General features: G+C 41.9%; 1 protein-coding gene across 3 annotated transcripts in view; it reads right to left on the bottom strand.

The window, feature by feature from the left end:
- Positions 1-12,824, bottom strand: part of GSPT1 (G1 to S phase transition 1) — a 35,657-nt gene that overhangs the window by 7,416 nt on the left and 15,417 nt on the right. For 2 of the 3 annotated variants that reach the window (XM_083412544.1, XM_083412542.1), the window contains exons 2-11: positions 11,976-12,023; positions 11,785-11,826; positions 9,772-9,999; positions 8,016-8,049; positions 7,222-7,299; positions 6,341-6,521; positions 5,478-5,632; positions 3,547-3,687; positions 2,253-2,346; positions 728-808 (exon numbers count right to left, since the gene is read on the bottom strand). In XM_083412544.1, coding sequence (XP_083268670.1) covers positions 728-808; positions 2,253-2,346; positions 3,547-3,687; positions 5,478-5,632; positions 6,341-6,521; positions 7,222-7,299; positions 8,016-8,049; positions 9,772-9,999; positions 11,785-11,806 — 1,014 coding nt within the window. In that variant the 5' untranslated portion in view covers positions 11,807-11,826; positions 11,976-12,023. The remainder of the gene's footprint in view (positions 1-727; positions 809-2,252; positions 2,347-3,546; positions 3,688-5,477; positions 5,633-6,340; positions 6,522-7,221; positions 7,300-8,015; positions 8,050-9,771; positions 10,000-11,784; positions 11,827-11,975; positions 12,024-12,824) is intronic. The other variant, XM_083412543.1, reaches the window with a different exon arrangement.

The following is a 12,824-nucleotide window of genomic DNA, read 5'->3' as shown; positions in this document are numbered from 1 at the left end:
GCACTTGGAGTTCTTAACATATAGCTTTTAACTTTCCATTGGTCTGTTAATAATGAACAGGGTTCACATAAAGTATGCAAGGCAGAGTAAGCTGGGTTTCAAAAGTTGCTCCAACAGATAGAGAATTCAGAACCACAAGGTATGAATTTTACATGGGTGCGTGAGACCCAAGCTCTGGAAAGCTTCCAGAAAAAGAAGTGCAACAGTGGAATTTTCTGCCTTAAAGACGGAAGAGATTGGTGATTTAGGATGACTTGTTTTCTACTTTTTCTAAGCAACCTTTTTAAAAAATGAAAAATCTGAAATGTTTTAGGCTATCTAGCACAGATAAGATATTTGAGCTGAAACTTAGCGAGCCTATGCATAAAAAGTAGCCACAGCATACACTCAACACTAAAGGACAGCATATTTCAAGCAGCTCAAGAGTTTGTCTGCGTTGGTGGCAAGATGAAACAACCCAACTCTGGTCAGGGCAAACCACAGCATTTCCGACTAGGATCCTGCTAATTGCAAATAAAAAAAACCCAGAAGCACATGTTTCAGGAGTTCCTCAAACTAAAACTAGGCTGATCATGTGCATATTTCTGCTTATTAGTGCCTAAGCACACTAAGCCTTCTCAAGAGCAAAAATGAAACCTCACAGGGGAATGCCGATTTTCAACCTCAGAATTATTCTGTAGGCTTAACACCAGAAAGTTAAGCTTCTTAAGAGGAAAACGTGCCGTACCTTGTTTGGCATCATCACAAGCTGCTGTCCTTTGCAGATAGAGCCTGATTCCAGCTTTCCCAGAACTACCGTGCCCATATCCTTCAACATGGAAAGAAAGGTTGTTTTTTAAATCAGCAAAATAGAGCCTACCGCGCTTTACAAAAGAGAATATCTGGCATAGTGCTAAGGAATTTCAATCAAAGCAGTAAGGAGCTTTTGCTGGAGATAAATTAAACCCAAGGGGTAAAATATTGCGAGTAACCACTAGGTAACTATATGCTCACATCTACATGTTATCACCCTTATATTTAAGATCACACGAGAGCACCTCCTTACCACCAGCAACTGCACCTTGTTAGGTGGCCACACAGACACTCTGAGGATAGGATAGGGTACAAAGACAAATCTTAATACTTGGGGGAGGGGAGAGAGATTTATTCGGGACTGAGGTTTAGGAATGCTAAACTTCAGCTGGTGTTAGCTGAATTTTAACTGGGTTACTCGTTTTTGTGAGACCTTCAGGACCTGGTGGTTTTAAACAGGTAAGCATGACATATTACCAACTCAGCTGTGGAATTTATCAAGTCTACCATAGACTAATGAAAGTCCTGCAACTATGATGCCGGTTAAATGCACTGGATTGGATTCCAAAGGCTCCCGTCCCTCATTCAAGGGGGACTCCCTCTGATACGAGGAAGAAAATCTTTGTATTCAACTCCTTGTGTAAGCAACTCTCAGTCAGTGATGCTGTCCAATTTTCAGTAGACACTTAAGACAAAGCTACGCCATTTTTAGTCCCACTGATACCAATGGGGAAAGTTTAATGTTTAAAATTCTGCTTAATTCTCTCATGCAAGTGAATGGGACTCAGTACTCAGTGCTCGCTGAATAACGTGACACATGCATTTCAGTTCATCTCAATCTTTTCATTGTGAGAAAATACACATATTGCTGTGACACTACATTTACAGAAAATGGAACCAGAAGAGTGCATTAAGGGTGCACACATGCACACTCCAGTTCAGTCACAGAATAACAAAGTCTTCAGCTTCAGAACTATAGGTTGCATGTTTTAATAATTCCATTGACTGCAGGGAAATGTTCTGAAATATTACTATGAGTTGTATTCAATGTTGCGCTAAAGAGATCATTTAGTAAGTGCAAATTATCTCTCCTCTCCTCTCCCTGCACATTCTTCTAGGGCTTCTCTTCCAGCTCTGAGGAGGGCCTGGGGGTGTAAACGGGGGAAGTTCTATCACGCTAGTGGAAAACTTTGTGCTAGCGCAATGAGTCAGCTGAATATGGCCCTATGTTCTTAACACTCCCAACTGTCATATGTCACCAAAACAGGTTAAGGTACAGTACCTAGATAATAGAGGAACAATTCAATTGCATTTTGCACATTTTAGTCCAATGGCAGGCTTTGGAGTAACATATTTTGGGGAAAGAAGGAAGCAGCCATCAGACACAGCTAACTATAAATGAGAAACTGAGCAACTAAAGCAATTGTGTCATATCTTCAAGGTAGCTGTTATTTGAGTACCTTATATTTATCAACAATTGGCAGCCTGATTGGTCCATCAACCGGTCTGTTGAAATTTGGCAAATTATCCAGATATGGAATAAACGGTAGCCCACTGAAAAAGAGAGCAGGGAAAATAATCTCATGCAAATCCATGGTATGTCTTTGTCTTGTTTAAGATTTTGACCTATAATGGTTCTTGGAGACAGTTAACTTCTGAAACAGTAACATTCTTCATGAGATGAATATACCTGCATCGCATTCATGAATTACCAACTTTTAAAGACACTGTATAAGCATAAATTCTACCAAATCTGATATAAAGTTATTTTCCCTACCATCATAAAAACATCTAAATATCCCTAGGAACTGCACAAAGGTTAGAAGATTGTAAGAATTCTCGCTTGCCATCTTAACTGAGGCAACAAAAAATACAGACAGGTGCCCTAGCTTTGATAATGGTTCATTTGAAAATGTAGCTTCAAAAATAATTTGAAGCTACCAACCTACCAGCAGTGCTTAAGGTTTAACCTGGATCAAATCTGCAGATAATCAAATTTTAACAGAAAGGATTTGCAGAAGGGCTATTTGAGCAGCCACTCGCCTTGTGATCCCATCAGTACTGGCCTGATCGCTTTTCTTCAAGCACACAAAACAAATATCAGCTCACAAACTGGGGTGTCTCTTAAGTAGTCTGCAGCACTCGCCCCACCTCAGTGCTCTAGGCAATCACTAAGAGGCTGGCCAATGGCAACCTTCCCATGGGCCTGCTCTCCCCAACACTCTGAACAACTACCTGGGCCTAAGCTGAAACTGCCTGTTTCAGAAAGTTTCCTCTTGACCCAGATTGGAAGTGTGCTGTGACAGACACCAACAGGTCTGTCAGGCTTGCTCTCGTCAATGATGATGATGATGATGATGATGATATAACAACAACAACAACCCAGCCAGCCAGCCTCTCTGGGCAGCTTCCAACATAATATAAAAACACAGTGAGATATCAAACATTTAAAGCTTCCTGATACAGGACAGCCTTCAGATGTCTTTGGAAAGTTGTGTAGTTTAGGCAGGTGCTTGAAACTCGCTTGTTCAGGCAGGCCTTTTACAGTTAATGGTGGTGGCTGCACTGAAGTGTGAAACTGTTTTGATTCTCTGCTGCTATGTGGGTCAGTAACAGCTATTTTTATTAAGACTACTTAAATATGATATTACAGGGTTTTATGACATGTGGCATTTTGCATTTGCTGCTTTGGATCTAGGTCTGCACAGAAAAGCACTGCATTACATTAAACAAAACAAAGATAAAGATACATACATATACCAAGGACAGAAGTCCGATTGTTCCTTGAGGTTTGCTCCAGTCAATCCAGAGCAGGGCATGAAGTGAATATCTTTTTTCGGATTGAAGCCAACTTTCTTCAAGAATGGCACCAATTTCTCTTTACATTCCTCATACCTGAAAGTTTCACCCAACAGAAGAAAAACCTTAACAGACTTTGGATGGTCTTGGAACAGCTATGTCAAAGGTGCTAGGGTGAGACACTGGGGCCAGGAGTTGTGTGATACTGCCAGTTTCGCTTTACATTTCACCTCACAATGCTTTCTTGATGGATATGAGCTTGAATCAAGTTTAAGTGAACATCTTTCCCAAATAGCAGACCTCTAAAACCACCTGCCTTTATCCAGAAACTTTGATGGAGCTGTTTATCTGTCAACAATCATAGGCACCAATGTAGAAGGGAGGCTATAGAGAGCAGGGGTGGGCAGACTTGTTAGATCTGCTTTGTATTAGCATCTGAAATCTACCAGCAAGAGCCAGATGGAAGAGACACATGCCAAATGAAAGAACAGGGTGTCTCTATGTACATTCTGATCCTAGGATTCATTTTCAGCACCAGAACTCAACTGACCTCATAGTTCTTTCATACAAAAGCCCACTCCTGGTTACCCTTTCTTCATTATAGTGGGCTAATGGAAAGGGGAGTGGGGCAAAAGGTCCCTTTTTGTCGCTGTTATTGTTAAGCAACTGGGAGCCACAAATCGTTGCCAGTCTACTGTAAATTTTGCCCTCCTCTTTGCCCTCCTCTACTATAAGGGATAGTCCTTGTATAAACAGGTTTAGAGGTTTGTGGGAATCAAGGAGAATGACATTGTGGTAGCCCTTGTAAAACTGTACTGTGTCAGAAGGCACATGGGTGAATCTGGCAGTGTTCTTTGCAAAGCACAGGCTTAGTATGTAAGGGGGAGATGTGAATTAGCAATTGTTCACTTATACTAGGTCAGACTATTCATTCAGCTAGCTCAGCAGTGACAGCAGATGCCCAGTCTCTCAGACAAAGACAGGGGTCTTCCTCCATTACTTACTACCTGAACCTTTAAAGGGGATGACAGGAACAAAATCTAGGACCCCTGAGCTATTAAGGTTAAAGGTAAAGGACCCCTGGACGGTTCGGTCTAGTCAAAGGCAACTATGGGGTTGCGGCACTCATGCGCTACTGGCGCATGGAGGACAGTGATGAGTGCCATGAGCTATTATAACCCTTTCTACAATATTAAAGGAAATATACAGTATTTAAACTTATTGTGAAGGCAAAAATGACGGCATGAAAACTTCATTGAGAATCAGCGGACCTCCTGAAATAAACTCCTATAGAAAACAGCCAGAGATGGGCTCTTCATCATGTCTAATTTGAGGGATTATTCCAAATTCTAGGGGCCATTCCAGTGACGTCCTTGCTGTCCCCATTCTAACTAACTACTGTGAGGGCATATAAAAGAGGGCTTGATGATCTGACTGCTTGATGATCTGATCGCCACATGAATACTAAGGTAGTAGAGCCACATGCAGGAATTTTAGGGTCAGCAGGGCTTGTGTGAAAAAGAGTCCTGTATTTCTGCAGCATGCATTTCAGTCATGTAATGCAGTGTTCCCCAACCTTGGGCCTCCAGCTGTTTTTGGACTACAACTCCCATCATCCCTCACTAGCAAGACCAGTGGTCAAGGATGATGGGAATTGTAGTCCAAAAACAGCTGGAGGCCCAAGGTTGGGAGTGATCTTGCACCCCAATGTCAACATTTAATCTTCCCTGTAGCTCTGGAACAACTCCACCTAGGTTTCCAGAATTTAGGACACCAGGGTATATTAGGTAGAAGACCAATCCCATTTCTAATACAAAAAGATAACATACACACTGTAGATAAAATACGTAAAAACAAAACAAGAATTTAACAAGAGTTCTACTCACCTTTCATTGCTCCAGTTCACAGTTGGATCATCCATTTTATTAATAAGAACTATTAAATGTTTTACGCCTGCAGTTTTCGCTAACATGGCATGCTCTCTCGTTTGTCCCCCTTTCTCAAAACCAGTTTCAAACTCTCCTTTCCTTGCAGAGATAACCTAGTTGGAAGGGAGATAAATCAACAATGTTTGAATTATTAGGGCTATAGCTCAATTCCTTGCTCTTCTCCAGTTAGAATTAAGAACTGTCAGAGATTTTAGGCTTTGCAAGGTGACCTATGTTGAGGATTGCTCCTTTAAGTCAACTGTTCAAATAATCTCAAGACTACAATTTTTATATAAAAAGCCATTATCTTACTACTACTAATTCCTTAGGAAAGGGTGTGTGGAACCTCAGGTTCAGGGGCCAAATGTGGCCCTCCAAGCCTTGATGTGTGGCCCTCGAAACTTTACACAAGCCTCACCATTCATTGTCCCTGCTTTCCACTCCAAATGTTTTTGTATGGTTAGAAGGTGTCCTTGAACTCTACTAACGGCTCTTTCTCATCCAGATGGGAGAATCGAGATGGGTGTGCAAACAAGTACAGAAAGTTTTCTACTACACCAAGGTAAAAATTAAATTTGTTGCTCCGTTCAATTTTGCCTCTACACCCACCCCTGCAGTGGCATGTGACCCCAGGCTGAAAAAGGTTCCATACCCCTGCCTTAGTTGATGCATACACAAAGTAAAAAATGAAATAATTTGAGACCATGAAACAGGTCACTACAGCTGCAAGAAATGTACTTCAATAAAAAACAGTAACAGGTCATCAGCTAAACATCTGCCAAGGGCTCCTTAACCCAGAGAAGGACTGAATAATTTCTTACCAACACAGCTAGATCAGCTTGAGAAGCACCACCAATCATATTTGGGACAAAGCTCTTATGCCCTGGAGCATCTAAAATTGTGAAGTGTTTCTTCTCCGTTTCGAAATAGGCACGGCCCACTTCCACTGTTTTACCTTTGTCTCTTTCTTCCTGGTTTGTGTCCAAGGCCCAGGAGAGGTACCTACAGGGAGAGGGAAAAGAGTGATCACACTAGCACTGTGTGGCTCAATGGTTCTCAAAAGCCAATCTAGACACACAAAAAATGTATCCAAACATTCCCAGGAACTCACAAGAACTGGGCAAGGCAGCTGAGTGTGCTTTCAAAGCCCAGCGTTCTAGCATGCAACTGAAGTAAAGGAGAGCATTTCTAGAAAACGTGTACCCACTGCCTTGCTAGCCATCTTCAGGAGAAGAAAAGGTTAGGAAGTAACCCCTACATAAACCCAGAGTGGAGTCCCTAAGGAAGCTGGATGGCAGCTAGATGGCATCTTGTATGCTTCCTTCAGGCAACTCCTGCAGCCAAGCTGGTGCTGATGTATTGCTTTCCTTTCCTTTGGACCCCATCAGTGAGGCTGAGAGGGGAGGTCCTGTCATCTGGGCAAGCCAGGACCTCCATATACACTGCCCAGGCTTGTGCCCTAGAGACGTCACTTCAGTGCTGCAAATGCAGCAAAGTTACTCTGAGTAGGACTAACAATGGCTGCAACCCATCAACTACGACAGGTAACAGAGGCTCCTCCTCACTCAGCCCCTAAGCTGGTATTCTCCTGAGTCAGAATCTGCTCTCCAGGAACTTTATCTATTTCTTGCCAAAGAGAGAGGGAAAAAACAATCCACATAGGTTAAAGCATGTTCATCATAAGATGTAGGGGGTTTCATACCAGGTTTCTCTGTTTTTTTCTTTCGCTTCTCTTTCATATTTTTCAAGTGTTCTTTTATCAACCATGCCTGTCAAGTACCTAGAAAAAAAAATAGATTCGTATATTGTTTAGAATGTAGAAGCTGCCTGCAGAAAGCAGCTTTATTTTTAAGGAGATAGAATGAGGTGGTAAATAAACCACCAGAAAGGTAAATAAACCATCCATACAGCTCACTGCTTCATTGGCATACACAGCAGCATATAAAGATAGCCAATCCACAGAAAATAGTTAAGACAAGCTGTTTTGGGACTACAATTCCCATCATCCCTGATCATTGGTTCTAGTAGATAGAAATGGGAGTTATAGTCCAATAACAGCTGGAAACCCAAGTCTGGGAAACCCTGGACTACAGTGCTGCATGAGAAGCAGGTTTTGATCAAACATTTACATTGAGAAACAGCATTTAGTATGGGCATATGACAATTTTGTAATCTGTATCAGGACTGGGGAAACCTGTGGCTCTCTGGATGTTGCTGGACTCCAACTTCCATCATCTCTATTGGTCATGCTGGCTGAGGCTGATGGGAGATGGAGTCCAATAACATCTGGAAGGCCTCATGTTCACCATCCTGGTCTAAACTGTAGAACTACAGGAAAGGTTAGGAAAATGTCTATGGGCATTTACAATAGACTTCACAATAGAAAGAAAACAATTGGAAAGAGATTCAGACTAATGCTGCACTGCAGGTAAGTCTACGTCAACAAAAGCAATCAAGCACAAACATTTCAAAGATTTGATAAATTAAGCTGCTTACATTATTTGTCCTCCAATTGTTGATTTGCCAGCATCTAGCCAAAAAAATGTAGAGAGCAATTTTTTAAGACAAATGGATTTTCAAAGTAAGCTTTCCCCAACCACCTAAGCTACTTCTGTCATTCCATTAAAGTGTTGGATTTCCCCATCATGATGTTCTGTTGTCTTTCATATTAGTATCACTAATGTTGCGAGGTCAAAAATTGCCTGTGGAAATGCTAAGAAAAATCTTCCATTGTTATAAATTTTCCTTTTCTAAAAATGCATTGCTTTATAAAATGAACTAGCAACAAAATGAGTAGATCGAATAACGGAGTTTAACTGGGCAGTTTGAGAGTGAAGTTGTTCAGTAAAGGAGGATGTAATGAACATATGAAGGCACACTAAGTGTGCAAATGATTTTGAAAGGATGTGAAGCAAAGTATGCCCTTTTCCATTCTCTGTATGCTGCGGCTTCTGTTTTTTTTTTTTTTTTTTAAAGTCCACAGCATTAGTTCTAGATGTCAGCGTCCTTAACAAGCGTTTTATTTATTTTACTCTCCCTGCAAGGAGACTTCTTATTAAGGAGAAAGAGCCCAGACACCACGTCATATGAGCAAGCAGGAATTCTAATTAGCAGTTCCTCCCCCCTCCCTGTTGCATTATGCATTAATCAACCATTTTAATTTCAGGGTTATCAGCTTTATGCGTAACTGCAACCAAGTCATTTAATTGACAGGCAATGCATATGCTAGAACAAGTGTCGGAAAACTTTGGCCCTCAATGTTGCTGAACTACAACTCCCATCAGCAAGCGTGGCCAGAGATGATGGGAATTGTAATTCAACAACATCCGGAGGGCCAAAGGTTCCCTGCATAGCCAGAGGCATTCCTGCATAGCAGGTACCACCGGACCTACCCTTACACACCCACTTGAAAGGATTCAGTAGCAAGCACTGAAAACACTGCTGTCTGAGACTCTAGAGCAGGGGTTGGCAAAGTTTTTGTGGCTTGGGCCGGTTCATGGTCCTGCAGACGCCACTGTGGGCTGGAGTGCACGCATGCACAAACACTATTTCTGGCACTCCTTCCAGCACGGAGGAGGCGTGTGCAGCTTCTCATTGGCTGCAGGAGCTTCCTGCAGCCAACGGGAAGCCGGTCAGCATCACGGAAGGCGGTCCCCGCTCTGCTCTGGTTTAGCGCGGCGCACGGGAGCCAACCGGGCGGGGGGGGGGGGGTCCATGGGCCAGTTAAATGACCCCCATGGGCCACTTGTGCCATGGGCCTTAGGTTGCCGACCCCTGCTCTAAAGAGCTGCTTCGAGTCAAAGAAGATAATACTGAGCTAGGCAGACAAATAGATTATGACAGCTTCCTATGCTTCAGATGTCTACTCAGCAGTAATTGTGAATGAGTCACTCTCTGCTGCACCTATTTGTTTTGGTGAGACACGGAAGAAAGGAAGGGTTGACTATGCACACTATTCTGAACTCTTCCAAGGAGGATAATTATTAGGTTGCCATCCCATAAAATTCTCTGGGACCGAGTCCCACTGAACTTCAAAGAAGACATGCCTAAGCCTGCACTGTCACTAGCAAACTTACTATATTCTTTAAACTTTTGCCAATCTGTATGAAAGGCAAACCTGCAATTTTATATAGAATCTAACATTAGCATCTAAAAAGGTATACTCTGAAAGCATTAAAGATGGTCCCCGTAATAAGATCAGGTTAAAAAACATATAATGCACCCACCCTCCCTGCGCTTATCAGCAGCTTACCTACATGTCCAATGAATACTACGTTTACGTGTTCTTTTTTGGGAGCACCTGGTGGTGCCATCATAGATTTAGGTTTTGGTAGTTCCTCTTCCTCCTCCATCATTTCCGGGGTGCCTTCCTCGGTAGGTCCTGCATCTCCAGAAGGTCCACTTGCTAACTCAGGTTCAATAGCTTCTTCTTTGTGATCCCATGATTCTTCAGGGGACATTTCCGTTTCTCCGTTTTCTACTGGAATTTAACAAAGAGTTTATCTGAACAAATGGAAAATTTTCATCTGCTTTCTTTTAGGAGAAAACAAAAGGTCAGCGGTACTTCAAAGGCAGGTATGTTACATCTAAGCAGTTAAAAGTTCTACTGCTGCAAGTTCCATCTTTTCTGATCTTGTTCTGCTGGCTGAGGCTTCTTTTCCAAAAGCTTTGTTCTAAACTGGATGTTACAAGTCATTTTCAAAGCATGCTACAATTCATAGGTATCAGCAGACTATTTTAAGACAATAGAATTTTCAGTTGCAGAACACACACAAAACACGTCACGATTATACAGTTTTTGAAGAGATTATACAGTTTTTGTATACCTATATTTATTCATTACTACTCAGTTTATGAGGATGACTGAACATTTGGTCCCTTCCCTCCTCATGTTCAAAGTGTTTCAAATATAATAACAGAAATGGAAGGGACCACAAGGGTCATCTAATCCAACCCCATGCAGTGCAAGGATCTTGCCCAACATGGGACTTGAATTTACAAACATGAGATTAAGAGCCTCATGTGCTACCTACTGAGCTAAGTTAAAATTGCCCATGAAAACTGGTCAGTCTACCTAAAGTATGAGACTATTTGAGAATTTGAAGCCCGACATCAATATACTCTTACTGGACATTCCACAATAGAGGTGGGAAGAATACGGGTAGGCAGACTTCAGGTGTTTGAAATCTACTCATAGTGACACCAGGTGACACTATGCTTTGAAATCTTGACTGTTGGTATTTCAAAGTGCAGCAGGAGACTGGATGAAAACCCTTTTGGAAACAGACCTGTGCTGCTCTTTGAATCTTTGGTTTTTGAAGCTTTAAAGAGCAGCTTGGGACTGCTTGCAAAACAAAGGGCTCTGCGCTGTTTGAAAACTCATCACCCTTTGCAAACAGCCCCGCACTGAGCTTTGGTTGCATGTGCACAGTCAAACCGAGAAGGGTTTAACCCCTATTCACCAGCTGATGAGCAGAGTTAAATCCGGCTCAGAGTTTGGATATGCACACTCTTCCACAGCAGTGGAATTGGGGTGTACAGTCAGTGAAGAACCAACCCCCTGCCCTGCCCACTAGCTGGCATTGGATCGACAGCATCTGTTGGGTAAGTAGGTAAGGCTTTAAAAGAATGGCCTCACGGGCCTAATTAGACACTCTGGAAGACATAAGATTGGCTCATGTGCCAGAGGTTCCCCATCCTTCAACTGAGGCAGGGACAAAAGGGTGAGTACAACACACTTGGTGGTATTCAAAGTTCTTGCTTCATTCAAGGAAGAGTATGCTCATGGAAGGGGTTATTGTGTGAATGGAAGCTTCTTCTGTTTGCAGAATGAAAACATTAGATACCATTCACTTAAGGAATTAAGGAAAATGCTTGACCACATGCTGATCCCAGAAGGAGTTTGTTTTCCGTATGAGATCACAGTCATTTTACACAAGAATTCAGTTCCATTCCCTCTCTTCAACCTGCGCTGCTGCTTTTAAAAGTCCAGTTTAAAGTGGAAGAAGCCCTTCTCAATACTTTCGTTTAACAAGTGGTAGTCAGAAACCTTTGCACACCAACTTCAAATCACCCAGACCTTTTGGTAGATGTTCAGATCTACCTTCTGCCCACTGGCTTGAAAGATTTTCAAATACAGGTACAAAGGGGCTACACTATGTTCTGTCACAATAAAACAGCAAAGACTCAATTAGCAGTATCTTCAATTAAACAAGTCAAGTGCTTTCAAACAGCACTTCTAGGTGTATTACATAACTGAACTTACCAACTGGTTCTGAGATTTCCATACTGACTGCAGCATTTGACCCTGTTGAAAGAGAATCAAATACAGAATGTTAAATTTGTGACATTAACTCAAGATGCCATGGTTAAACATGTTAGCAAAAGTTTAACAATGTATCCTAAATCACATAATTAGATCCACTTTAGATTTTCCAGCAAACACAAGCATATTACCTTCACAAGGTGACGGCTGTTCCTCTTGTGAAGATTCTGCTGATGCCCCTTAAACAAATAAGAGATTCAGCATTGATATAAATACAGAGATAACTGCCTTCAATAAAAGCTCAAGAACCAGAACAGCCAGCAAATCTGAAGTAGAAACAAGGAAAGGGCTCTAGGCTTTTCACCCTACTGTTTGCCCCCTTCCTGTTCCCTTAACTCCTTAAAATCGCAAGTGTTGAGACATGCACAAGAATATGTTTGGTGAGGTTTTTGGGACACTTTGCCCTGTTTTGCATGCGATGCTAACCCATTGTTTAAAGCCGCAGAAAGCCTTGAAATTGTGTGCTCTCTCTCCCCTCTTCCAGCAATGCCACAAGGACATCAAAAGCAACCACTTTTAAATGAACTAAAGTTCCCTGTAACACTCAAACTCAGGGAACACTGGTTAGCCAGTGGTTTGCTAGTAAGCCAGGATCATAAGCCATGGCTTGACCTTGGCTTGCTCAAACAAGCCATAGATTAAACTAATCAGTCTTGATATAATGTGGAGTTCTGGTCAATTAAAAAAAAAACCTTCTGAACATGCTTGGGTAGGGGTCCAAGAACAAGGCTCACTGCTGCTCATTCACGTAATCCTAAAACATGGTTTACTGCTGCTAAATGTGCCCTTTTAAAATTTGCCAATTTAAAAACAATCTTTTTTTGAATTGTAGCACACAAAAAGCTATCTATTTGCCCGTATCATCAAATGAATCAGACTTCAGAGGTTGTGATTCTAATGGCCCTGTTGTAAGCAGAATCAAAGCACTTTACAAACATGTTGAACTTTGAAGCACCACAGCGGTTAGGAGTAATTTTCCA

Source organism: Podarcis tiliguerta (assembly GCF_965153285.1).
Source record: "Podarcis tiliguerta genome assembly, chromosome: 14".
NCBI classification, from domain to species: domain Eukaryota; kingdom Metazoa; phylum Chordata; class Lepidosauria; order Squamata; family Lacertidae; genus Podarcis; species Podarcis tiliguerta.
Note: the sequence above shows the minus strand (reverse complement) of the source record. Positions and strands in the feature narration are given on the sequence as shown.